The following is a 25,112-nucleotide window of genomic DNA, read 5'->3' on the forward strand; positions in this document are numbered from 1 at the left end:
ATGTTTCCAATTGTTTTCTAAATTATTTTTCATTTGTTCTTGCATATTTCTTAAATTTTCTACTTTTTCTTTTTTTAATTCGATATCAACTAATTTTGGAATTTCATCTTTTAGTAGTTCTCTTATTTTTTCTATTCTTTTCAATTCCTTTTCTTTAATAATTAATAATTCATTTATTTTTTTCTCAACATCATCTTTTAATTTCTTTTTAAATTCATCATCTAATGTTTCTTTCCATTTGCTGTAATTTTCTTTTATATATTCATGTTCTTCTTTGTCTAGTTTTTCAGTTACTTTTAATAATAATGGATTTTGTAAATCGCTTATCATTCCATGTTCTATTTCTTTTTTTATAGAATCTTTGTTAATATCTCTTCTCTAACATTAATTGTAAACAAATTAAATATGGAACCAGAACAATTAATAAATGAAAATAAGGATAAATGGAAAAATGAATTAAAAGAAGAATTTAATGCACAACTAAAAAACGTTTTGGAGGAAAAGATAAATGATTTGTTGACTAAAAATCAAAATGAATTACAAGAGATAGATAAAATAAGACAACTTTTAAAAAAAGAAATGCACGAATTAATAAAAAGCAAATCAAAAGAAGAAGATATTGATAAGCTACATGATAGAGAAACACATTTGAGGGAAAACATAGAAAAAACATTGATAAGCAGAATAGATGAGGAAATAACCAAAGAAAATCAACACATAATTAAAGAAAATAAGGAAGAATGGAAAAATAGATTGAATAAAGAATTTAATGAAACATTAAATGTAGAATTAAAGAAACATATTGATGATTTATCTGATAAAAGAAGAAAAGAATTGAAGAAAATAGAAGAAATAGAAGAAAAATTAAAAATAGAAATGCCTAGAATTATCAATGAAAAAATAAAGGCATCATACGAGGATATATGGAGAAATAAAGACGAAAGTGAAGAAATAATAAATACTAAAATGGAACATTTTAAAAATGAATTAAACAGTAAATTCAAAAGTCAAATAGAAGATGATATGAAAAAATTAATACTACAAGAATTAAGCACTAATAAAGAGGTAATAATGGAAGGAAATAATGACAAATGGGAAACAAAATTGGACACTGATTTTAAAAAGAAGATAGATGAAGACATGAGAAAAAGAATAGATAATTTAAAGAAAAAGAAAGTAGATGAATTAAAAACAATAAAAGGAATAAGAGATATATTAGATAAACAAATTAAAGATGTAATGGATAAACGATTAAATGTAAATTATGAAAAAGTATTGAAAGATTATGAAGAAAATGAAAATAGATTAAAATCAAATGTGCAGAAATTAAATGATTTAATAAATTCAAGTTTAAAAAAAGATATGGAAAAAGATTTAGAAACAATAATAATAGAACAACTAAACATTAAACAATCTGGTATTGTTAAAGAAATTAAAGAAGAATGGAATCAGAAATTGAAAACAGAATTTAATCAAAAATTACATGACTTATTAAAGAAACATATGGACGAATTATCATTACTCAAAGAAAAAGAGCTGAAAAGAATAAAAGAAATAAAAAAACAATTAAATGAACCTATACAAAAGATGATTGAGGATGAATTGATAAGTAGAAATGATGATATGTTAAAAGATAGAGAAGGATTGGAGAATAAATTAGAAAGCGATTTAACAAGGAAAATGAATGAATTAATGAACGCAAATAATGATATAATAGAAGCAAATAAGGAAGTATGGGAAGAAAAATTGAAAAAAGAATTTAAAGAAAATTTAAAATCTAGAATAAATAAAAAAGTAAAGGAAACAGAAAAAATTAGTGAAATAAAAGAAAAATTAAATAAAGAAATTCCAAAAATGATAAAGAGTAAATTGGAAAAGGAAACTTATGAAACATTAAAAAATAATGAATTTTCATTGAAGATAAAATTAGAATCAGATTTGGTAACAAATATTGGTAAATTAGTAAATGAAAAGGATAATATAATAAATGAAAATATTAATATATGGAAAAACAAATTAGAGGTAGAATTTAAACCAATATTAAATAATAAATTCCATGAAAAAGCAAATGAATTGCAAAGAATTAAAGAAATAAGAGAACTATTAGACCTAAATATTCCTAAAATGGTCGAAACAACATTAAATGAGAAGAGTGCAGATATGCTAAAAGATGGACAGTTGAAGAAGAATTTAGAAAAAGATTTGATAAATAATATTCATTCTTTAGTAGAAGAAAAAAATAAAATAATACATGAAAATAAAGGAGAATGGAAAGAAAAATTGGGAAGAGAATTTAAACAAAAATTAAATGAAAGGTACAATAGAAAACAAAACGAAATCAAAAGAATAGAAGAAATACAGGAGGAATTAAAAAAAACAATTCCAGAAATGATAGAGAATGAATTGAAAAATGAAAATTATGTAACATTAAAAGATAAGGAAAGTAGACTGAAAAATAAATTAGAAACAGATTTGATAACAAAATTAGATAATTTATTAGGACAAAAGGATACCATCATACAGGAAAACAAAAGTGCATGGAAACAAAAATTAGAAAAAGAATTTAAGTTAATATTAAATAATAGGTTCACTGAAAAAGAAAAGGAATTACAAAAGATAAAAGAAATAACTGAAGAATTAAATGAATTAATCCCCCAAATGATTGAGACAGGATTAAAAGGAAAAGATGCAGATATGCAAAAAGATACAAACTTGAAGTATACAATGGAAGATGATTTGATAAATAAAATAGATACATTAATAGGAGAGAGCCATAAAATACTAAGGGAAAATAAGGGAAGATGGCAAGAACAATTGAAGTCAGAATTTAAACCTAAATTACATAGCGAGTTTGACAAAAAAGAAAAGGAATTACAAAGAATAAAAGAAATAAAACAAAAATTAGATGACAATGTCCACACCATAATTGAAGAAGAATTAAAGGAAAAAGACGAAGAGACATTAAAAATTAAGGAGCAGGCACTTAAATATAATATTGAAACTATATTGAAAAAATCTATAGATGACCTAACAAATGAAAATGATAATATTATCGATAGAAATAAGAACACATGGAAAACTAAACTGGAAGAAGAATATATTGATATATTAGGAGAGAAATTTAGAGAAAGATTAAGTCAAATATTGACAAAACTAAAGGAAGAGAGAGAAAAAGAAGAAGCAATTCAAAGGCAAAAGGCTGAGGAAGAAAGATTGAAAGAAGAAGCAATTAAAAGGCAAAAAGCTGAGGAAGAAAGATTGAAAGAAGAAGCAATTAAAAGGCAAAAAGCAGAGAAAGAAAGGATACAAAGAGAAAAAGAAGAGAAAGAAAGGATACAAAGGGAAGAGGAATCAAAAAGACAAAAAGCAGAGGAGGCAAGAAAACAACAATTATTAAAATTGGAACAAGAAGAAGCATTGCGAAAACAAAGAGAATTGGAAAGAAAAAAAGTTGATTTAGCAAGAACAGAACAACAAATAAAAAATATACTAGAATCTAATATGGTGAAAATAATAAAACAAGAACTAACAAAAGAAAAAGATGAAATAATAAAAAACAGAGATATAAATCTCAGACCTAGTTTGGAAGAAAAATGGTTAAATCATATACAAAATAGCTTGTTGTTAAAAGTTGATAACTTATTAAATAAAAGTGATGAGTTCATAAGAGCTCATGAAACACAAATGAAAACAAATATATTAAAATCATTGAAAAATAAATTAAATATTGAATTGGAAAAGGAACTTAATGCAATTATAAATGAATACGAAGAAAGCCAGAAAAAAATAATGCAATCAAATCAACGTGATAACCGTGGTATAGAGCAAACAACTGAAAAACTCGTCGATATTAAACCTACAAATCATGGTGAACTAAATACAAATAATCCTTCTGATAGTGAAACTGAAATGATGACAAATTCTGGAGAAACAGGAGAGAAAGAAGAAGAAGAAGAAAGAGAAGAAGAAAAAGAACCAGAAAAAGAGTCAGAAACAGATGATACTCATAGTTCGGAAAGTACTACTGATGATGATACCGATGATCAAAGATTTTCTCGATCAAAAAATTTGAATGTCGTTATATACACAGCAGGAAGTATAGCTGTATGTATGTTAATATTCTCTAGTGTAGGATTATTAGTTATGAAGAATAATAATGATGATAACAATTCAAATGTAATGGATGAAGCATTTGAACATAATGATGATATACTCTTTAAGGAGAAGGAAGAAATCATTGAAATCACATTTACTGATAATGATAGTACAATATAAAATGTATGAGATAACATATTATGCATAGAAAATATGATAACGTGTAAGAAAATACAATCTGGTATATGGATCTATAAAGAATAATTTTAAATATCAATTTTTAAAAAATATGCATTATAGAAAATCTACAAAATGTTGGTATATAAAAGTATATGGAAATATGACATAAAAAAAAAAAATTATAACGGAAAAAAAATATTGTACAATATTGTACTTATATGAAGATAATATTATATTAAATAATGAAGTTTCATAAATATTAATAATTTCAAATAAATTGACACTATTCATTTTTTTTATATTCTAATGAATATGTGTGTTTTTCATTATTTTCTTCTTCTTATTATTATTTTTATATTTTTTCTATTTCTTTATTTTATATATGATATAAAATAAGGATATATAAAATTTCATATTTTTATGTTTTCTATTTTATAAATAATTTTCTTTTTATGTTTACCATATTAAATAGGTATAATACATATATATATATATATATTTATATTTTTTTTTTTTTTTTTGTTCAATTAATTTTTATTTAAAAATTTTTTTAATAATAAATTTAAAATATATTAGAATTCATGCGTAGACTTATATATGTCTTAATAAAGACAAAATTTTAAATACATAAAAAAAAAAAAAAATTGATAATAATGTCAAGAATCACTCCTTTTTTTATACTTTTTTTTTTGTTTTATAAATATTTCTTTGTATATTATATAGTTTTTGAAAAAAACTCAACATAATATAGATAATGTAATAATTATTTTCTTAGGTCTCTCTCTTTTTTTTTATTATTAAATATCTCCTAATATTGAGGAGAACGTGTAATATAGGAGAAAAAACAATAATATTTATATTAGATAAGGATATATATATATATATATATATATATATATATATATATATATATATTTATAAATGGATACACACAATTTGAATCGAACATATTTTATATAATCACAAAAAATATAAAAAAAAAAAGAAAATATATATTTGTGTTACATTTCTACATTTCAGTTATATATTAATATACATTTTTGCTCCTATATAATATTTTAAAAAAAATATTATTCTTTTCCAATATGGATGATGTGTTTGCTATATTTAAAAAGAAAAACAAAACAAAGAAAAGGTCATCAATAACAGATAATACAGAAAATAGAAGTAAGAGAAAGAGTTTATTTCATTTGAATCGTAAGAATCCTAGAAGAGCTCATAATGAAGATGATACATTCAGTTCTTATGAACCTTTAAATAAATTATCAAATGAGAAAAAAACTAATAATGATTTAGAAAATATAGTTGTTGTTGATTTTCCTCCTTTACCTTTAAAAAATACAGAAGTATGTTTATCGTTTTATTATATCCAGTATCTTAGAAATCAGCTTTTATATGGAAATCAAAATATACAAATTGACGAAAATACAAGAATGATAGCAGAAGCATTATTAGATAAAATAGAAAATAATATATATGAATTAGAGAACACGGAACATTCTGAAGATAAGTATAAAAATGATATAAAGATACTTGTGTATAAATCTATATATGATAGATATTATAAAATAATTACTACATTTCTTACTTATTCAGATGATATTCCTTTACCTAGTAATTTATATGAATATACTTTAAATAATGGAGCATATATAAGATCAAGGAAAAATAATGATTTTAATTGTAGAGAAAATATACATAATATATATTCTTATTTAGATAATGTAGAAGTAGGAGAAAATGATTTATCTATTAATGATGAAAAAATATATATTGATAATATTGATATAAGCAAAGCTACTATATTAAATAAAGCATTAATAAACATTGATATAGATATTGAATATCTACCCCTCAAAATAAATTCTTCTTATTATTACAATAATTTACAATATGCTAAGCTATTTTTAAATGATGCTGTAAATATGTCTTTATATGATAAAGCACTTGGAGAATTGATTGTCGTGAAAGCTTTAGTAGATATACCCAATGTAGAAATAGAATTTATTGAAGTTAAAAAGAAAAATAAAATATATAAATAATACTACGAAATATAAGAAAATAATAAATAGTGTAACAAAAATATATACATATATATATATATATTTATTTATATTTATATTATTACTTTTGTACCTCATATTTTTCTTTAAAGGGATTTGAAATCAAAGAAATGAAAGCTGGGGAAAGGCAGTGGATTCCAATTTATATAGCTATTTCTCTTTCTTCGTATGCGTATGTAGATGTAGAATTCCCCTTTTGGTTTTATATAAAGAATTTTATAAATATAAAAGAACAAGAATATAAAAACCCTAACGAATTGTTTGACTTGCCTTCACCCTATTTTTTTGAAATTTGCTATATGTTTCTTGATCAAAAGATTTTTTCTAAAGCTACACCTATAGAAACTGTAGGCCAGAAAAGTTATTTTAAATATATGGCAAAAGTGGCAGGTAATTTTATTTTATTTCATTTTTAATATATCGCTATCCTTTTTGTAAGCATTATGTTGGCAATGACCTAAAAATATGTGCATATCATAGAGTATAATTCAATAAGTATAAATTAAATATTGTAATTCAGAAGGCATATTGTTAAAGGTATATTTGTATAGATATATTTCAATAAGCACCCTTATATATATATATATATATATATATAGGTATAACCTTATAAGTATATAACCTATTACAGTATATAATTCAGTGCATCTTATGTTTTCATCTAATCCGTATACATTTTTTAGGATACGTTGAAGATATTAAACATTGTAGGGAAGAAAAAATAATAAAGCATTTAGAAGAGCAAGATGTTCATTCCAATTATATTTATATTTCTAATTTACAATATTCAGAAACTTATCTTGTTAATCTATCCTTATATAGTTTCTGGAAGTATGATAAAAATTTAAACGAAAAAACAAATACAATTGATTTTACCTCTTATTTATTAGAACCATTTATAAAAGAGGAAAACGAAGATAACGTTCTAATGGATTTATAATATATATATTCGTTTAATTATATCATGCGTTAATTATAATTTGTGTCTTTTTAAAATAAACAGTAAATCATATTATCTACAATAAGGAACAATAAAGAAATATTAATTTGAAGAGGAAATTTACGAGAAAGAAAGAAAAAAATATATATATATATATAAATAGTTGTTTCCATAAAAGGTGTTGTAATAATAATATATGTATATAATTAGATATATTTTTTTAATGTCGTCTTAAAATTATTATAATTAAAAATTCTATACCATTTATATTTTTTTCTAAACGTTCTAGCACTTTCTACTTTCATATATATATATATATATATATATATATATATATATATATATATATTTTATTATTAATGATAACATTTTTAAATATTAACCTTATATAATTCCATTATTTTTTTGAACTCAAATTATATATATTTATTTTTTCATTTCTCATAAAAACTAACAATCTGATCAATTTTTATTATATTATATAATATATTATATAAATGCTTCATATAATATAAATATAAAATCAAACAAATTATATATATATATAATATAATATATTTCATAATATATATTTTTTGTTCATTTTATAATAATATTATTATTTTCATCTAAAGGTTTATATGTATTGATTATTTTAAAAAAATTGGCCCATATAATATTTATATGGGTTATAATATATATAAGTAATATATTTATTTTTATATGTATTCATTTGTATATTTATTAAAAAAAAAAAAAAGTAATTTATTAGCTTTTATATGTACCATAAATTTAAATGATTCATATATGAGTATTATTAAATAAAAGAACGATTTATTTATGAATTGAATAAGCCGTATATTATATATAAAATTTATAAATAATGTTAATTTTTGAATTATAACTTTTTTTTAATCCAAATAAATATAAATTTTTATTTTAAATTATTAACTTATAATAATATATAATAAATTATGTATATATATTTTTTTTTTTATGAAAAAATTACGATATTCTGTAAAAAATGAGAATAATGGCATGATTAAAAAATAATATATACTACAAGAAATATTAAAAAAAAAAAAAAAAAAAATGAATAATGAAACCAAAGTATTTAATAAATGTTTTAAGAAAATAAGTAATTGTTATACTCTAAATAAAAAAGGAGAAAAAGATAATTCAACAGGAAAACAATTTGTATTATATAATTGTATCCAGACATTATTATCAGACCCCATTGTTGTTTTATATACAGATAATAATTATATATGTACTGGTAGGTTTTATTTATTTTTTTTTCATTTATATATGTTTAAGAAAAAAAAAAACATAAATACATCCACATATATATATGTATATTTATATTTATTTATTTTATTTTTTAGGATCTCTTACGGGGAAAGTTTGTTTATACAAAATAACAATTAAAGAAAATAAAGAAACAAATACGAATATATCATATGTTTATAATAATAATAATATTACAGACGATGAGAATAAATGTATAATCGATTTGCATAATAGAGATGAATTAAAGAAAGAAAACTATAGCAAGTCAACTATAGACGATGTGGTTATAAGTAAAAAGGAACTAAATAATCAGAATAATATAAATAATATAAATAATAATAATAATGGTGAGATAATTAAAAAGTATCATATTTTATGTATGTTTAGAAATAATAGTATAAAATCAATATATATTAACAAGAATAATATATATATATGTTATGAAAGTTGTATTGATGTTTTTTGTGTAAGATCATATCAATTTCTTCAAAAGATTAATTTAGATGTATCAAATAATAAACAAGTAATTTATTATGAGAATTATATATTATTTAATAATTCAAAAAGTTTATTTATATATGATATAACAAGTAATTTTTCTAGTTATTTTTACAAAAATTTTTTAAAAAATATTGTAATTTTTGATTTTAATATAAATTATTTATTATGTTATAAAAATAATTTTGGGAAATGTCATATTCGTGTCTTACAAATTTTTGCTGATGCTGAAAAATGTGAACATGAGTTAATTTTTTGTGTAGACTTTTCCTCTAAATTTATAAGTCATGGTAAATTTTTAGATGATGAAAAAATTATTGTAGCAAAAAATGGTAAAAGATTAATCATATTTGATTTTAAAAAAGCTATAGATATGTATCGAATCAGAAAACTAAAAAAAAAAATATTAGACATACACAAATCTGTAGAAAATATGTTATTTATATTAGTAGAAAATCAAATTTTTATTTTCAATTTATCTACATTTGTATTTTATAAAACCGTTCAATTACCTAAGGGCCTTTTTTATTTTAAGTGGTCCTATTTTATAAGATATAAAAACAGAAAAATTATTTTTTCATCAGACAAGGGAGTATATTATATAGATTATTCTATTGAAGACAATGCTTAATTTAGAGTATATAAAAATAAACATATACATAATATATTATTTTAAATTATATTTTATAATATATTATAAATGAGCCATATTAAATCCGTTACACGGTGTGCATTTATTCTATTCTATTTTTTGTGTGTTTTTCTTTTTTTTTTTTTTTTTTTTTTTTTTTTTGTGTTAATTAAAATTAAATATAAAAAATTGATTTTCAAAAAAAAAAAAAGAAAACATTAATTACAAAAAATTATAATTTTGTTTCATATCATAATATTGATGAATATCTGAAAAAACGCAAGAATATTGTTCATTCGAATTTAAAAAAAGAAATATGTCATTAATATAATTTTCTTCAAAAATACTTGAAATATGTTTTGAATATTTACATCTTAGTAGAAAATACACTTCACTATAAAGGGAAAAAAGAAATAATAATAATAAATAATAAAATGTGGTTTTAATAATTATAATGAAATATAAGAGTATATACAATTATTATATAGAATATGCATACAAAACTAAATATTCACATATATATATATATATATATATATATATATATATATATACATATGTATGTATATTTTTTCCTTTTTGTGTTTTCTTCCTTACCTTAACATATATATTATTTTATATTTTAAGACTCCTATTATATAATCAAACATAACGTAAAAGAAATTGTTTTCGTTGTATCTATCAGTATTTGAACAAATAAATAATTTTATATAAAAATAAATCTTAGGAAACAAAAAGTATATTTTTTGACGAAATGATTGTAACTCATTCTTTATATCATCCATATTTTTATTACTTAGTTCTTGATTTTTCTGCTCGTTTATATTTATTGTATATTCCTTAAGCTCTTCAAAATTAATTTCTTTCAAAAAGCTAAACATATCTTTTCTAGAATTAACGTTGTTATGTTCTTCTTCTTTTTCTTTTTTCTTTCCATTCATCCAATTATATATTACTTCTTTTATGTCATTCTCATTTGTGTAATCGTTATATTCATTCGAAAGGATATTAATTAGAGGAGCACCCACTGGAAGGAAAAAAAAAAAATAATAAATAAATATATAAATAAATAAATGAATAAAATGAATAATAATTAATATAATCATATGGATATTAAAACATTTCCATAAGGAAAATTAAAAAGTGATAATATATATATATATATATATATATATATATATATATTTATTTATTTATTCATTTTATTTTGTTATTGTAAATATTTTTACTTACCTTTCGATATGGTGGTTATAATAAAATTATATAAGCTCTCATTAAATGTATTTAAAATTTTACTTTGCACATCAGCATTTGAAGATACAGTATACACTCGTTTAATAAAATTAAAAATAGAACCTTCATTTTCTACTGCTGTTATTTCATTTTTATTATTATTATTATCTTTTCCTGTTTTGTATTTTTGATCATTCTTTTTACTTTCTTTATGTGTTATATTAAATAATAAATGATCTGTTAAATCGTTATGTAAATAATTATTTAAAAAATCATTATCCTTAGTGACTTTATAAAATAAATAAAGTAAGAAACTTAAATTTTTTATAAGATAAATATTTGAATTAAACATATCATCATGTTTTTTTATATATTGCTTATATATATATGTTATAGAATTAAATGTATTTTCTAAACATTCTTTGAATAAATCTATAAAAGTATTATCTTCAATTATAAAATTAATAGTTTTTAAAATTAGAATGGTTCCTATTATATTCATATCTATTCCTCTTAAGGAAAAAATTGTATCTATATTAAATTGAATATTATTAAATGAGAAGGATTTATATACATTATTTTCATTCAATATATTTATATTATATTCATGTTCTTTATAATTATTATCACTATCTATACTTTCACTAGAATAATCATCATTTTCAGAGATTTCCATATGCTCACCATTTGGATTATATATATTATTAGAAGATATATTGTCTATTTTTTTTTCTACATAATTAATATGATTAGAATGTATATTTGTATCATGAAATTTGTCTTGTGTATTATTCAAAAGTTGGTCCTTATTTTTTTTTTTAGTCTCATGATTAATTATTTCATAATTACTGCTTACTATATAATCGTCATATAAAAAACCATTAATTATGTTGGTAAATTTTTTTTTTATTGGTTGGAAACATATATAAGGAATAGTATTATTATAATTAATATTTTTAGTATAATATGAGATATACATTTCTATGATATATAATAGTCTCTCTTTCAATGTTGCACATATTCGTTTCAAATAATCATGTATAATATTATAAGAATCATCAGTATATATATCAATTATATCTACATAAATAATTTGAATAATTTTTCTTATAATTTTCATATTATTTAATTCATAAATTTTCTCACTAATATTATCATATATACTTACACCAATACTATTGAGTATAATATTAATAGAAGAATTTAGATTATTATTAAATATATAAAAAAATAAATCTGATTCTAATTTTGAAATATATATAGCTAATAGACACACATTTTTTATATATTTACAAATATCTTTATCAAAGAAATATTCAAAATTTTTTAAAATATTATTATTTAATATTTTTAATCTTGTACTCACATATATACTTTCCAATGAATTATAATCATCTATATATATATTATTTTCATCATTTAATGATTTTTTATAAATAAAATTTATGATATCTTTCATACAATAACATTTTATTTTGTATTTCTTATAATATTCAAACTCATCTATATATTTATTAAAATATATTATATTCACATTATTATATATTTTGTCAATTTCGTTTTCATCATTTGTTTGTAATAAAGAATGATTTTTAATTAAATTATTAATAGTAGAAATTTTATATATATTATTGTCATATATATTAGATTTTTTTATATCTTCATGTGTAATAAAATTTTCATTCATTTTTTCTTCATTTTCTATATTTTGTTGTAATAATCCATTCTCGTTTTCATTCCCTTTTTGGTTAATACTATAATTTTCATTTTGTGTATTTGAAAAACGTTTTATTTCATTATTATTCGTAGGAACATTTTCCAAATTCCTATTAATATGTTGATCACAACTTATAACATCATTATTATTATTATTATTATTATTATTATTATTTGTTTCTTGATTTTTCAATGAATTTCTATATATTGTATCATTAATTTCATAGGTTCTTCTATTTTCATAATGGGTATCATGCAAATATTTGTCTCTATCTTCTTTGGTCCAATTAATATTTAAATCTGTATTATTTAAGACGTCCCTAAATAAGTTTATAATATATTTTAATATTCTTTTAATAATTGATTGATATTTTAGAATTTTTCCTTTTGAGTTGAAATATGTATTATTTTTTTTAAAAAATTTAATGGCCTTTTCTGAAAAGTGTAACATAGAATGAATTTCATTTCTTTCATTCCATTTGTTTATATGACGTTTTTTTTTTCTTTTTTCTTTATTTTTATCTATTTTATTTTTGCTTAGTAATTTTTTGTATATTTCTCTTTTAAAGTTGTCGTCATCAATATTATTTAAAAAATTACATTCCATGTTTTTCAAAAAAAGTTCATTCAAAAGATGAGAGGAGGAACTTGCCGATTGATTATTTTCTAATGTACTACTATTGTTTATATAAGAGAAAGAATTTTTTTTTTTATCTTTAATTTGATTTTTATTTTTGGTAACATTTTTTTTATTCGTGTCACTTAGTTTGGAAGATTTTTTTTTTTCATATGTGAGGGATAGGTTCATTTTTTGTTGAGCATCTTGACTTATATCATCATGTATTTCTTCTTTTGAATGGTCATTTATATGTTTATCTATGTTATCATCTATATGATTATCTATATTATCATCTAAACTATCATATATATTATCATACATGTTACCATCCACATTATCATCTATATTATCATACATATCATCATCCACATTATCATCTATATTATCATATAGATCATCATCCACATTATTATATATATCATATATATCATATAGATCATATTCTTCATCATAATCCTCGTCTTCATTCATTTCATCTATCAAATCTTCGTCTGACTCTTCATAATCACTCGTATATTCTCCTTCTCCATCATACAAAACAACACATTGTTCATTTTTTCCTACTTGTTTATTTTTTATCATGGACGTTTTATATATATCAATAAAATATGCATATGCATTTTTCTCCATTTTGTCTAGAATCATTTCAAAACGCTCAATATTTGTATAATATTTTAAACGTTTTTCAACTTTGCTTTTGTTTAATTGTATCATTTTAACTTCTGAGTATCTATAATAGTAATGTAAAAAAATAGAATAAAAATTTTTATAAATGAGCTGTTTATTTTTTATTAAGTTATTCAATTCACTTTTTATTTCTTTATAATATGTTAAAATGTTATGAATCTTTTTGAACATTTCAGACAATTTTTCATTTCTTTCACTTTTTATAATTTTCATTTCATTAACACTTTTATATTCTTCAATTTTTCTATTCATTTTATATATAAAATAATAGTTTTCTATTTCCATAAAAATATCCATATTGTTATTCTTTTCTGTTTCTTTAAATTTATATTGACAAATATTATTTTCCTCTTTTTTCTCTGAAATTTCTTTATTTTCTAAATAATTATAAGAATCATTGGTAGGTTCATTTTTACTAGAAATATGAAATGAATTTTTCTCTTCTGAAATATTATGTAATATATTATCTGTAATATTATTTATATGTAAATGATTATCTTTTTTTATTTCTTCCTGATCAGATAATGTAATAGGCAAATTATTATTTTTTCTATCTTCCTGATTTCTTTCATCAATTTCATTTTGTTCATTTTGTTTATCTTGGGTGATATAAGAATCTATTTCATTTTCTTCCTCATCAAATGAACTATAAACACTTAAAGAGTCGTTCGATAGATAATCCTTATATTCATCATAATCTTCGACATTTCCATATGCCTTATGATTATCATAATTTATATTATCATTTTTTATTATGTATTCATTTTTTTCTTTAAATATATTATTATCATTTCCCACATTTTTATTAAAATTAGATATTGTTTCATGGTTTAAATTTTTATGTTCGTCTTTCTTTTTGTGCTTTTTAATACATTTTCTCTTTTCCTTTTCATTTTGTGAATTAATATCATTCGAAGAAAATTTATCTATTCTAGATATATATTCATATAACTTGAGATATAATTTGTCATTGTTATAATCTTCCTTTTTGGTATTCATTATAATATTATTATAAATATTATAAAATTCTCAACTTCTAGATATATTATGATATTCTAAGAAGAACATAATTATTAAAAATTTTAAACGAATAATACTAGAAAACTATAAAAATGTATATACATATAATATAAAGGATTATATATAAACAAAATATTCAAAAATATTAGTTTTTAAAATAAGAAAATATAACACTTATAGTTCAAGTGCTACCATATTTTTTTTTTTTTTTTTTTTATAAGATGTATAATTCGTTTCAAAAATATTAAAAATTAACAAAATTTCGAAAGATAACAGAATTGTTATTAAAAAAATTACTTAAACAAAAAAAATAAATAAATAAATAAGTTTAAAAATAAATCTAAATATATAATATATATTATAAACAATAGGAAATTATTAAGTGTATTATTATATACACATAAATATATATATATATATATATATATATTTGAAATGTATTTTTAACTTTTCATTATTATCAAAACAATTTATTTCTTCAATAGTATATTTAGGTATATACGATCAATTGTTTATTCTATTCTTTGTTTATTTATTAATTTATTTAATCGTTTGATTTTTCTTTTTTTTTTTTTTATAAACATAAATCATAATATGATTATTGTTTAATATTTACATTTAAATTCACATTTATTTTTAATTTTTTTTTTTTTTTTTTTTTTTTTTTTTTTTTTTGTGCTAATATGTTAAAATACAAATGGCATAATATTTATATATAAATATATATATATATATATATATTTATTTATTTATTTATAATAAATCATGTTAATAATAAGAAAGTAAAATTTATTTATATACATTATATAGAATGTGTGATTTTTTAGGAACAAAACTTACAGATTATAAATTAAATGATATAAAAAAAGAGTTTAGTAAAAAAACAAAACATTATGATGAATATGATTTTTATGTATATTACAAAAATTTATTAGCTTCTGAAAAAAGAAAAAAAGAAAGAAAGGAACAAAAGAAAAGGAAATACTCAACTGAACAAGAAAAAGAAGATGAATTTAAACCTTGTAATTATATATCGAGTATATATAAAAGAGTAAAAAATATAGAAAGAAAAAATATATATGATTATATTGATGAAAATGATAATATATATGAAGATATTGTTACTAATCGAAATTATAGAGAAGATCATAATTTTACAGATGACATAACATTTACCTTTTTTAATGAAAATCTTTCCTATACTTTATTGAGAAATAATAATTACATTGATGGTATTCCCATTGGTGTCAATGTACAAATAAAAAAGGATATACAAAAAAAACAATCTGATAATGACCAAATATATTCACATATTGAAAATAATGATGAACACAAAGAAATAACCCAAAAGGAATTCAAAAATGAAAGTGAAAATAAGTATAAAGAGACGAAAGGAAATAATAAAATAATTGGACCTCAAATGCCTCATATTTTTGAAGAAATGAGAAAACAACTGAAAAATGAAGAATATCATAATATTAATCAGGATAATATAGAAGCTTATGAAAATGAATATGTCAATATTTTATCTTATCAAAATTATATGATATCAATTAAAAGGAAGGAACAAAAAGAATACGAAAGATATATACGGTTAACGTATATACCCAAAAATAATTTTGAAGGGGCTTTTTATGTAAAGGATAAAAATGATATAAAAGAAATAAAGAATAATGAATTTAACTTACTTACACGTGATTTTTTATATAATAAGATGATTGATAACTATGATATAGAAGATGAACATGAAAATAGATGTAAAAAAAATAAATATGGACAGAATAATAAATATGTTGAAAATAAATCCAATAATAACATTTATGATAATAATATTTATGATAATAATATTTATGATGATAATATATATTCAAATAATTATTTAAAAAGTGAAGAAAGTATCTCCTTGGATAATAAATCATATGATTCCGATTTTGGAAGTGTAAAAAGAAGAGAAAAAAATAAGGAAGACACACATTTTGTATTATATAAAAATAATTTTTTAATAAAAGAACAAGATATATATATATATTATAAAAAATATTATGAATCCCTTTTTGAAAAAATAAATATAGACAAAACACATAAAAATAAAGATTCCGAACATTTTAAAGAAATATATGTACTTTATAATAAATTGTTAAATTTAAATAAAGACGAAATATTATTAACACAAAATGAGTTGATCAATTTATACGTTCCGAAAAAAAGTTGGACACAATTCAATAGTTCACAAAATAAAAATACTGATAATATGACATATCAAAAATATGAACTGAAGAACCAAATAAATTTTAATAATGACTTAAAAAAAAAAAATCGATTTTATTTTTTTTGTAAAATGAACGAAAATAAAAATGTAAAAATTAAAAATATATTTAGTATAAAAGAAATGGATGAATTCAAAGATTTAATAAAAAAGTTTAAAACTTATGATCCTGAATTCTATATTAATGAAATTATAAATGAAGATTTAAATACAAATTTTCAAATATGCGATTATGAATTTTCTAAAGTTATATGCGAAAAATTAAATATTAAAAATAAGGATTATAAGGATAATGAACAAAATGATGAAAAACAGGAATCAAAAATAATTGATGATTTTTTAAAAATTCCACAATTTGTTTTTAAATCAATATTTTGTTCTTAATTAAAATAATTTAATTTAATTTCGTAGACCTAATTTGTAAACATTTTTTTTGTTTTTCTTTATTTTCATCAAAAAAAAAAAAAAAAAAAAAAGAAACATAAAATTTGTGTAATTAATATTTTAATATATATATATATATATATATATATTTTATATATATATTCTTAATTTTTTTCTATATATTATAAAAATGTATGTTAAGATGATATTTTTTTTTTCTTTTTTTTTTGTTATTATCAAATTTTTTATTATAGGTTTCTTTTATTCTACTAAAATGTTTAAATTAACATAAAATAAATATATAAAGATATAAAAATATGGCGAATTGATATTATAATAACACAATCATTAGTGATATAAAAGTGATTATAAATTAAAGAGAGTATAAAAAATAAATAAAAGTAATCAACAAATAATAAAAAAAAAAAAAAAAAAAAAAATATATAATAAAAATATATCCTTGTAAATAAAATAGATTATAGCGATATACCAAAAGAAAAAAGAAGAACAAAAAAAAAAAAAAAAAATAAAATAATATAATATAAAATAAAATAAAATAAAGAATTAACACAATCCTATTAATCTTTCTACTATTATATATAATTTTTATAACAATCCTATTATATACAAATATATATTTATATATTTCATATTATTCCTTTTATCCTTATTATTATTTTTTATATTATTTTATTTATTTATTTATTTTTGTTGTGTGTTTCACTATATTACATAAAATATTATTTAAGGATTATATTTAATTCCAATCGTTTTCTTCAGGTAATCTGAATTGTTCAGGTTCGTCCAAATCTTTATCTTCTTCACCTAATGCTTCATCAAAAGGTGCAGGTTCTCCGGCAAAGGGTGCAGCAGCTGCTGGTACTACGAATTTATAAGCAAGTCCAGCACATGCAAGTAAAGCTAATCCACCAGCTATTCCACCTGCAATTTTATATCTATTATCTGATCCTCCTTTTTTTTTATTATAATCTGCATTTTCATATTCTTCATTTTCAGTATATTTTGGAGTATCATTATATTTTCTATTGTATGATCTATTTTCATTATGTCTTCCATGTGGTCTCGTTTCTCTATCTTCGCTATTAGGTAAATGCCTATTTTCATTATTATATTTATGTTTCTGATCAATTTCATTTCTTTCATTATCCAAAACTTTTGGAGGTAATGGTGGGTGTGGAATATATCTATCATTTTTATCATTTGGTAAATTGTCGTTATCATCGTTCTGATTTTCAGGTTTTTTTGGAAAATCTGAGGGCTCTTCTCGATCGTCTTGTGGTTTTTCTGGAACATCAGAAGGTACTTCTTTTTCTGAATCTTCAGGTACATTTGGTTCTTGTTGAGGTACGTCAGAAATTGGTGGGTTTTCTGGATTTTCATCTACATCAAATTGGACTTGATTTTCACCTTTTCCTTCTTCTGGATTTGGTGAAGGATCTTTAGGATAATTATCTATTACATGATCGCCTGGTTTTTCGATTGTAAAATTATCTCCTCTTGGTCTAGGTTGATCATCTTCAGGTTCTTCTGGAACATCTAATGGTGCCGATTTAGTAGGACAACTTTCTTCTTCACATTCTTCTTGTAATTCACTTGTACATCCTTCGTGTAAGATTTCTCTTCTTCTTGACCTGGTACCTTTACCACAAGTTACACTACATGGAGACCATTCTCCCCAAACACCACAATTTGCAGTTTTTTCCACTTCAACACAAACAGCTTTCATAAAGGGTCCGATAACATTTTTTACATTTTCCCATGCAGAATCAGCGTACAAGCTACATTTACCATCGGATGGATGACAACCTACAAGAAATCTATTGAATGCTACATTAATACCTTGTCCAATACCAAAGACAGCTATTTTAACACCATTATCATTTAATCTTCTTGCTTCTCTTAATGAATCTTGTATACTATCTGGAATACCATCTGTTAATATAACAACTAATTGATTTGCATTTGGTCTATTGATTTTGTCATTTAAATGTTTTGTTACTTGTAAGAGTGCATCACTTAAGTTTGTTCTACCATATGGAAGATTTGTTCCTAAGAGTGACTTTATAATATCTAAAGCCTTCCCTTTGTTTTTAGATGCATCACTATGTAATCTTATAATTTCTTTTGCATTGTTTGAAAAAATATTAGCATATAAGTGAATTGCCTTTTCACTCAGATTTAATTGTTTTATTAATTTCATAGCTAGTGGTACTGCATGGTTCACCCAATTTTGACGACGTATACTTCCAGAACAGTCCATCAAAAGATACAGATCTAACTCATCGTTACATACTTCTTCACGATATTTTACTTCGTCTACTATATTTTGTACATCGCTACCTTTCACTAGAAATATATCAAAGAAAATCAAAAACACGATGACTAAATATTTTACATTCCAAAGATAATTCATTATTTTTACAATTTTAATAATAATACTAAAACAAATATATTATACCTTAAAATACTATATTTTCTTGTACCCATGCACATACAAAATTATATAATCATATATTATATAAACAGGGATATAATGATATAAGTATAATTTATTTGGTGTGATTTCATATATAGATATAAATATATATAAATTCACAAACAAAATATATTATATATAAGAACAATGTTATGTATATAGAGGTTGTTCATATAAAATATATATATATATATATATATTACAAAAATTATGTATAAAGTAATGTTAAAGATCTTAATATAAACAAAGTATATTTTTAACTTAAAAACTAAGGTAAGATCAAATATTCAGTTTATACCTTTTTTTTAAGTTGTAATTTACACAAAAAATATATATGTGTGTATATATATACATATATATATATATATAAAATAAATAAATAAAAAAGCAAAAATTACAATATTAATACCAATTCTTTTTAAAAATTATTTTGAAACAAAAAAAAAAAGAAAAAAATCACAACAGTAACAAAAAATGAAAACAATAAAATTTAAAGAAAAGATGTTTTTATATTTCAAAATTTCGTTAAAATATATATAATATTGTGAACATCTTATATAATAATAACTAAAAGAAATAAAAAAAAAAAAAAAAGACATCAGAAAAATGGAAAAGGTTCGTATATAATTTTTATAATTCATATATATATAAATATATATATATAATATATTAAAATAAAGCTTTTGAAACTTTCCAAAAGATCAAAATTAATGCTTTTTGTAAATGTGTAAATATACATCTATGCAACTGTTGTATATTTAATATTCAAGAGAATCAGATTTATTCAAATGCATGTTGTCTTAAAAAAAAAAAAAAAAAAAGACGCCTCATATAATATACATGTAAAAATAATAAAATAAATGTTCAAAAAAAATTGGGTGAAAAAAGAAAATATAACTTATTTATATATTTTAAAATGCATCTCTTAAAAAAAAAAAAAATAAAATAAAAAAATAAAAATAATAACTTAATAAAACATAAGGCAACTCATTTATTTTTATTTTAATAATATTTATTATTATGCATGTGAATTATTAAAATTTGGGTCTTGTAACATTTATTATTTTATAAGTGGACATTATTATTACATGCTGGTACATTTTCTATGATATTATGTTTTAATAAAGCACAAAGTAGAGAATATAATAAGCATTAAATAATGTCAACAAGCTGAGTAGAAGACTACACTGAATGATATATATATATATATATATATATATATATATATATATATATAAATCCTTTTTATGATCATTTTATTTTTACACAACGAATTTGATCCCATATCGAAAGATGAATTATATAATTGAATGGAAAGTAATACATACTAATATATCAATTTACCAAAAAAAAATAATTCCCTCAGAACAGAACGTAAAACAATAGATGTTGTAATTATAATGTCCTTTTTATTTTCAGTGTGTATTATTCCATTTGAACTATTTAATTTATACCTTTTTCATCTTTAATAACATGAAAATTTTTTTATAAGTTTTATTTATTACGAAAAAAAAAAAAAAAAAAAAAAAAAATTATGAATAATAAATTACATTTTTTCCACTTTTTTAGTTAAAAGGAAAAACATATATATGCGAATAATATTCAAAACAATGTAATCTAATCATATAATAATAAAAATATATACATAATAATATTATTCATATATATTTGTTCTTTGGATTTATTTATATTAAACTGGTATTTCTACATTTAAACATTTATCTTTTTATTTTAATCATACTATTATATACATTATAATATATAAATAAAAAAATAAATAATAAATAATAAATAATAAATAAATATATTCTTTTTATGGTTATGGTTCTCTGTACATTCTAAAAATAAAATAATTTTATATAGTTAAATAAAATTAATGATAATTAAAAATATATAAAAAAATAAATATTTCATTCAATTAATATTTATATAATATGATTTTATAAATTATTTTCTCAAAATAAATTATAAAATAAAATCATATAAAAACAGAATATAGTATTTTTTATTAAGCGCAACAAATTTTATTTTTTTTAAAGCCAAAAAAAAAAAAAATATACGTATTCGTTTTATATGCATATAAATTATATATATATATATATTTTATATATATATTATTTTTTTTTTTTTTTTTTTTTTTTTTTTTTTTTGGATGTAAAAAATTAAGAATAAAAAAAAAAGAAAATGAGTTTTATAAAATATATAAAAAAATATATTTTTTTGTAATTAATTTTTTTTTTTGTATTTTTCTATATATAATCTTATTTAATATAAAACTTTATGAATTATTTTATTTTTAGTCATTTTTAAAATAATTTTTTTTTTAAATTATTATAAATAAATAATCCTCATAATCGCAGAGATATTTATATATTATATGTATATATAATTTATATCACAATAAAAATATATATATATATATATATATATATTTAATATATTTATTTATTCCTTCTTAATATTGTTCCATTTGCAATATTATTATATATATACATGTATTTATATATGTTTTGAAATAAAAAAGATAAATAATTATAATATATATATATATATAATTTTTTTAATAATTTTATATTGGTTTATTATTATATATGTACCTTTTATTTATATTGTAATGTAATAATTTATAAATACATATATATTATAAAATGTATATAAAATATTGAGAATTTTTTTTTTTTTTTTTTTTTTTTTTTTTTTGTTGTTGTTGTAAACCTTTTGTCCATTTTATAATATAATATTTATATATTTATTATTATTATTAAAAAAGAAATAAAAAAATGGAAAAAGGGAATATCGGTTTCAATAATTCTATTAGTGACAAAAAAAATATATTGTTAAATGGAGGAAATGACGTAAGTAATAATTTATCATATTTAAATTATCATGTGAATAACAATTTAAATTTATCTCAAAATATGAATGTGTCGAATGAAAATAGCACAAAAACTTTATTACCACAAATAAATATCAACAGTGTGAATAATACACAGAATAAATCACAGGAAGAATTAAAAAATAGTGTATTTAATAATGAGTTACAAAATATTAGTCAAAATGAAAATATGACATTTGAAAATAAATTGAACTTTAATAGTTCATTAAAAATAAGAAAGTCTTTAACAGAACAATTATGTGGTATGTAAATTTTTTAAGTGTATTTATATATTAGTAAATATAATAGAAAAATAAATGTATATGTGAGTGTATTATATATATATATATATATATATATATATTTATGTATATATTTTTTATATATTTATATATTTCCTTTTCTTTATAGAGGAGATATCAATGAAACTGGGTAAAATCTTTCTGTGCAAGTCCTACTTAGAGACTTTCATTTATGAAAAGAATCCATATGTCATGAATTTTATATATTTGAAAGATGATAAGAGTGAATCAAAAAACCGTGTGTTGAATTCTTTACTCTTAGGATCTTTTTGTAATTTATTATGGAATGATAATATTTATACACATGAATATTTAATTTCTAAAGAAATTTTAAGCAAATATATTAAAGCTCTAGAAAAAAATCCAGATAAAAATAATTATTGTATAGTACCAATATATGATATGGATAAAATAAAAATGATTTTATGTGATCAAGAAAAGCATATAAAAATTCTTAAAAAGAAAAAATTAACGATTAAAAAAAATAATGAAAATCTTTTGTTTATTTTAAATATTATAAAAAATAATTTCCAAGAAATTAAAATTAAAGCACAAAGAATTATTCAAAGAATTTTATTTAGACTTGATATATTAGATAAGCTTTTTATTTTAAAAAACAATTCTGTTTTTTTCTCGAACAAATATGAATATAATAAAATTAAATTAATAGAAATATTAGATTTCTTTAATTCATTTAATATAGATAACCAATTACAAAAAATTAATCAAAATATAACTGATATAATTAAAGAAAAGAAAAATATACAAAAATTTAAATATTATGATAATGAATATACAACTAACTTGAAAAATGTATTAGAAAAGAACGAAGAGGTAGGATAAAAAATATTTTAATATTTATATGAATAAAAGGAAAGAAAATGAAAAAAGAAAATTTTTTTCCTTTTTTAAATGATTAAACATAAGAGTACAAAACGTATGTGCTCATATATATATATGTTGTGTGTGCTTTTTTATATTTTTTATTTAATCATATATTATTTGAATTTTTATATTTTATTTTATTTAATTTTTTTTGTATAGGATATAACACAATTGAAAAGCACAACATCCGAAATATGTATGAACCTGGAAGAAAATAAAGAATGCCTGTATCATTTGAACACATTCGAAGGAGAAGGAAATTTTAATATTATGTAAAATAAATTTTTTAATATTATTTGTTTCCATTTTAATTTTTATATGTATGAATTTTTTTTTTTTTTTTTTTTTTATGGAATACATTTATTAATTTTGTATTTGTAAATATATTAATCTGGCAATAAAAATATATGAATTAATATTTTTTTGAAATTTTTAAATATTATATTATAAATAAATAATATATATATATATATATATATATATATATATATATATAATATTCATTTTATTTTTTTAATAAAACTCCCTGTGGTATTATATACACATACAATACTAATAATAAAAGTAGATATATAATATTCTAATTAAAATATGTTTTTGTTTTTAAATATTTTTATTTTCTATGTTAAGAAAAATTTTAATTTTACTATGTACATATATTTAATATATCTTTTCAATATGATTATCCCTTTAAAATAAAATAAGAACGAATAAAAATAATAGATTATTAAAAAAAAAAATCATATAAATTTGATACACTCGTAATTTTTTATTGTAAAAAAAAAAAAAAAAAAAAAGAATTCAAAATATAAGTATATATAATATTTTATACTTTTTGAATAACAAAAAAATGGAATTGTATGAACCTACTATATTAATAACATTTAAAAAAAAATAAAAATACATATAATATAATATATACATATATATATGTTTCTTATTTTAAATGTTC

The 25,112-nt window shown here is 19.5% G+C and overlaps 8 protein-coding genes across 8 annotated transcripts in view; 5 read left to right on the forward strand and 3 right to left on the reverse strand.

Annotated features, from left to right (window-relative positions):
- Positions 1-330, reverse strand: part of PADL01_1334400 (reticulocyte binding protein 2 homologue a, putative) — a gene marked incomplete at both ends in the record, with an annotated part of 1,244 nt that extends 914 nt beyond the window's left edge. Inside the window, one exon of the mRNA XM_028683897.1 lies at positions 64-330. Within this exon, the coding sequence (XP_028540029.1) occupies positions 64-330 (267 nt within the window). The remainder of the gene's footprint in view (positions 1-63) is intronic.
- Positions 331-405: 75 nt separating this feature from the next.
- Positions 406-4,275, forward strand: PADL01_1334500 (reticulocyte binding protein 2 homologue a, putative; the record flags this gene model as incomplete). Its single annotated transcript, XM_028683898.1, has 1 exon — positions 406-4,275. One exon carries the CDS (start codon positions 406-408, stop codon positions 4,273-4,275), a length of 3,870 nt encoding a protein of 1,289 aa, XP_028540030.1.
- A 1,085-nt stretch (positions 4,276-5,360) lies between these two features.
- Positions 5,361-7,278, forward strand: PADL01_1334600 (conserved Plasmodium protein, unknown function; the record flags this gene model as incomplete). The annotated part of the gene is made up of 3 exons (XM_028683899.1): positions 5,361-6,287; positions 6,431-6,728; positions 7,022-7,278. 3 exons carry the CDS (start codon positions 5,361-5,363, stop codon positions 7,276-7,278), a joined length of 1,482 nt encoding a protein of 493 aa, XP_028540031.1.
- A 1,071-nt stretch (positions 7,279-8,349) lies between these two features.
- On the forward strand, positions 8,350-9,676 carry PADL01_1334700 (conserved Plasmodium protein, unknown function; the record flags this gene model as incomplete). The annotated part of the gene is made up of 2 exons (XM_028683900.1): positions 8,350-8,533; positions 8,643-9,676. The coding sequence occupies 2 exons, from the start codon at positions 8,350-8,352 to the stop codon at positions 9,674-9,676; spliced, it is 1,218 nt and encodes a 405-aa protein (XP_028540032.1).
- A 222-nt stretch (positions 9,677-9,898) lies between these two features.
- On the reverse strand, positions 9,899-14,930 carry PADL01_1334800 (conserved Plasmodium protein, unknown function; the record flags this gene model as incomplete). Its single annotated transcript, XM_028683901.1, has 3 exons — positions 9,899-10,070; positions 10,274-10,703; positions 10,910-14,930. The coding sequence occupies 3 exons, from the start codon at positions 14,928-14,930 to the stop codon at positions 9,899-9,901; spliced, it is 4,623 nt and encodes a 1,540-aa protein (XP_028540033.1).
- An 832-nt stretch (positions 14,931-15,762) lies between these two features.
- On the forward strand, positions 15,763-17,601 carry PADL01_1334900 (conserved Plasmodium protein, unknown function; the record flags this gene model as incomplete). Its single annotated transcript, XM_028683902.1, has 1 exon — positions 15,763-17,601. The coding sequence occupies one exon, from the start codon at positions 15,763-15,765 to the stop codon at positions 17,599-17,601; it is 1,839 nt and encodes a 612-aa protein (XP_028540034.1).
- Positions 17,602-18,358: 757 nt separating this feature from the next.
- PADL01_1335000 (sporozoite surface protein 2) lies at positions 18,359-20,035 on the reverse strand (the record flags this gene model as incomplete). The annotated part of the gene is made up of 1 exon (XM_028683904.1): positions 18,359-20,035. One exon carries the CDS (start codon positions 20,033-20,035, stop codon positions 18,359-18,361), a length of 1,677 nt encoding a protein of 558 aa, XP_028540035.1.
- Positions 20,036-22,878: 2,843 nt separating this feature from the next.
- PADL01_1335100 (conserved Plasmodium protein, unknown function) lies at positions 22,879-24,436 on the forward strand (the record flags this gene model as incomplete). Its single annotated transcript, XM_028683905.1, has 3 exons — positions 22,879-23,236; positions 23,385-24,109; positions 24,320-24,436. The coding sequence occupies 3 exons, from the start codon at positions 22,879-22,881 to the stop codon at positions 24,434-24,436; spliced, it is 1,200 nt and encodes a 399-aa protein (XP_028540036.1).
- Positions 24,437-25,112: the final 676 nt, after the last annotated feature.

This window comes from Plasmodium sp. gorilla clade G2 (genome assembly GCF_900097015.1).
Source record: "Plasmodium sp. gorilla clade G2 genome assembly, chromosome: 13".
Classification (NCBI taxonomy): Eukaryota; Apicomplexa; class Aconoidasida; order Haemosporida; family Plasmodiidae; genus Plasmodium; species Plasmodium adleri (nom. inval.).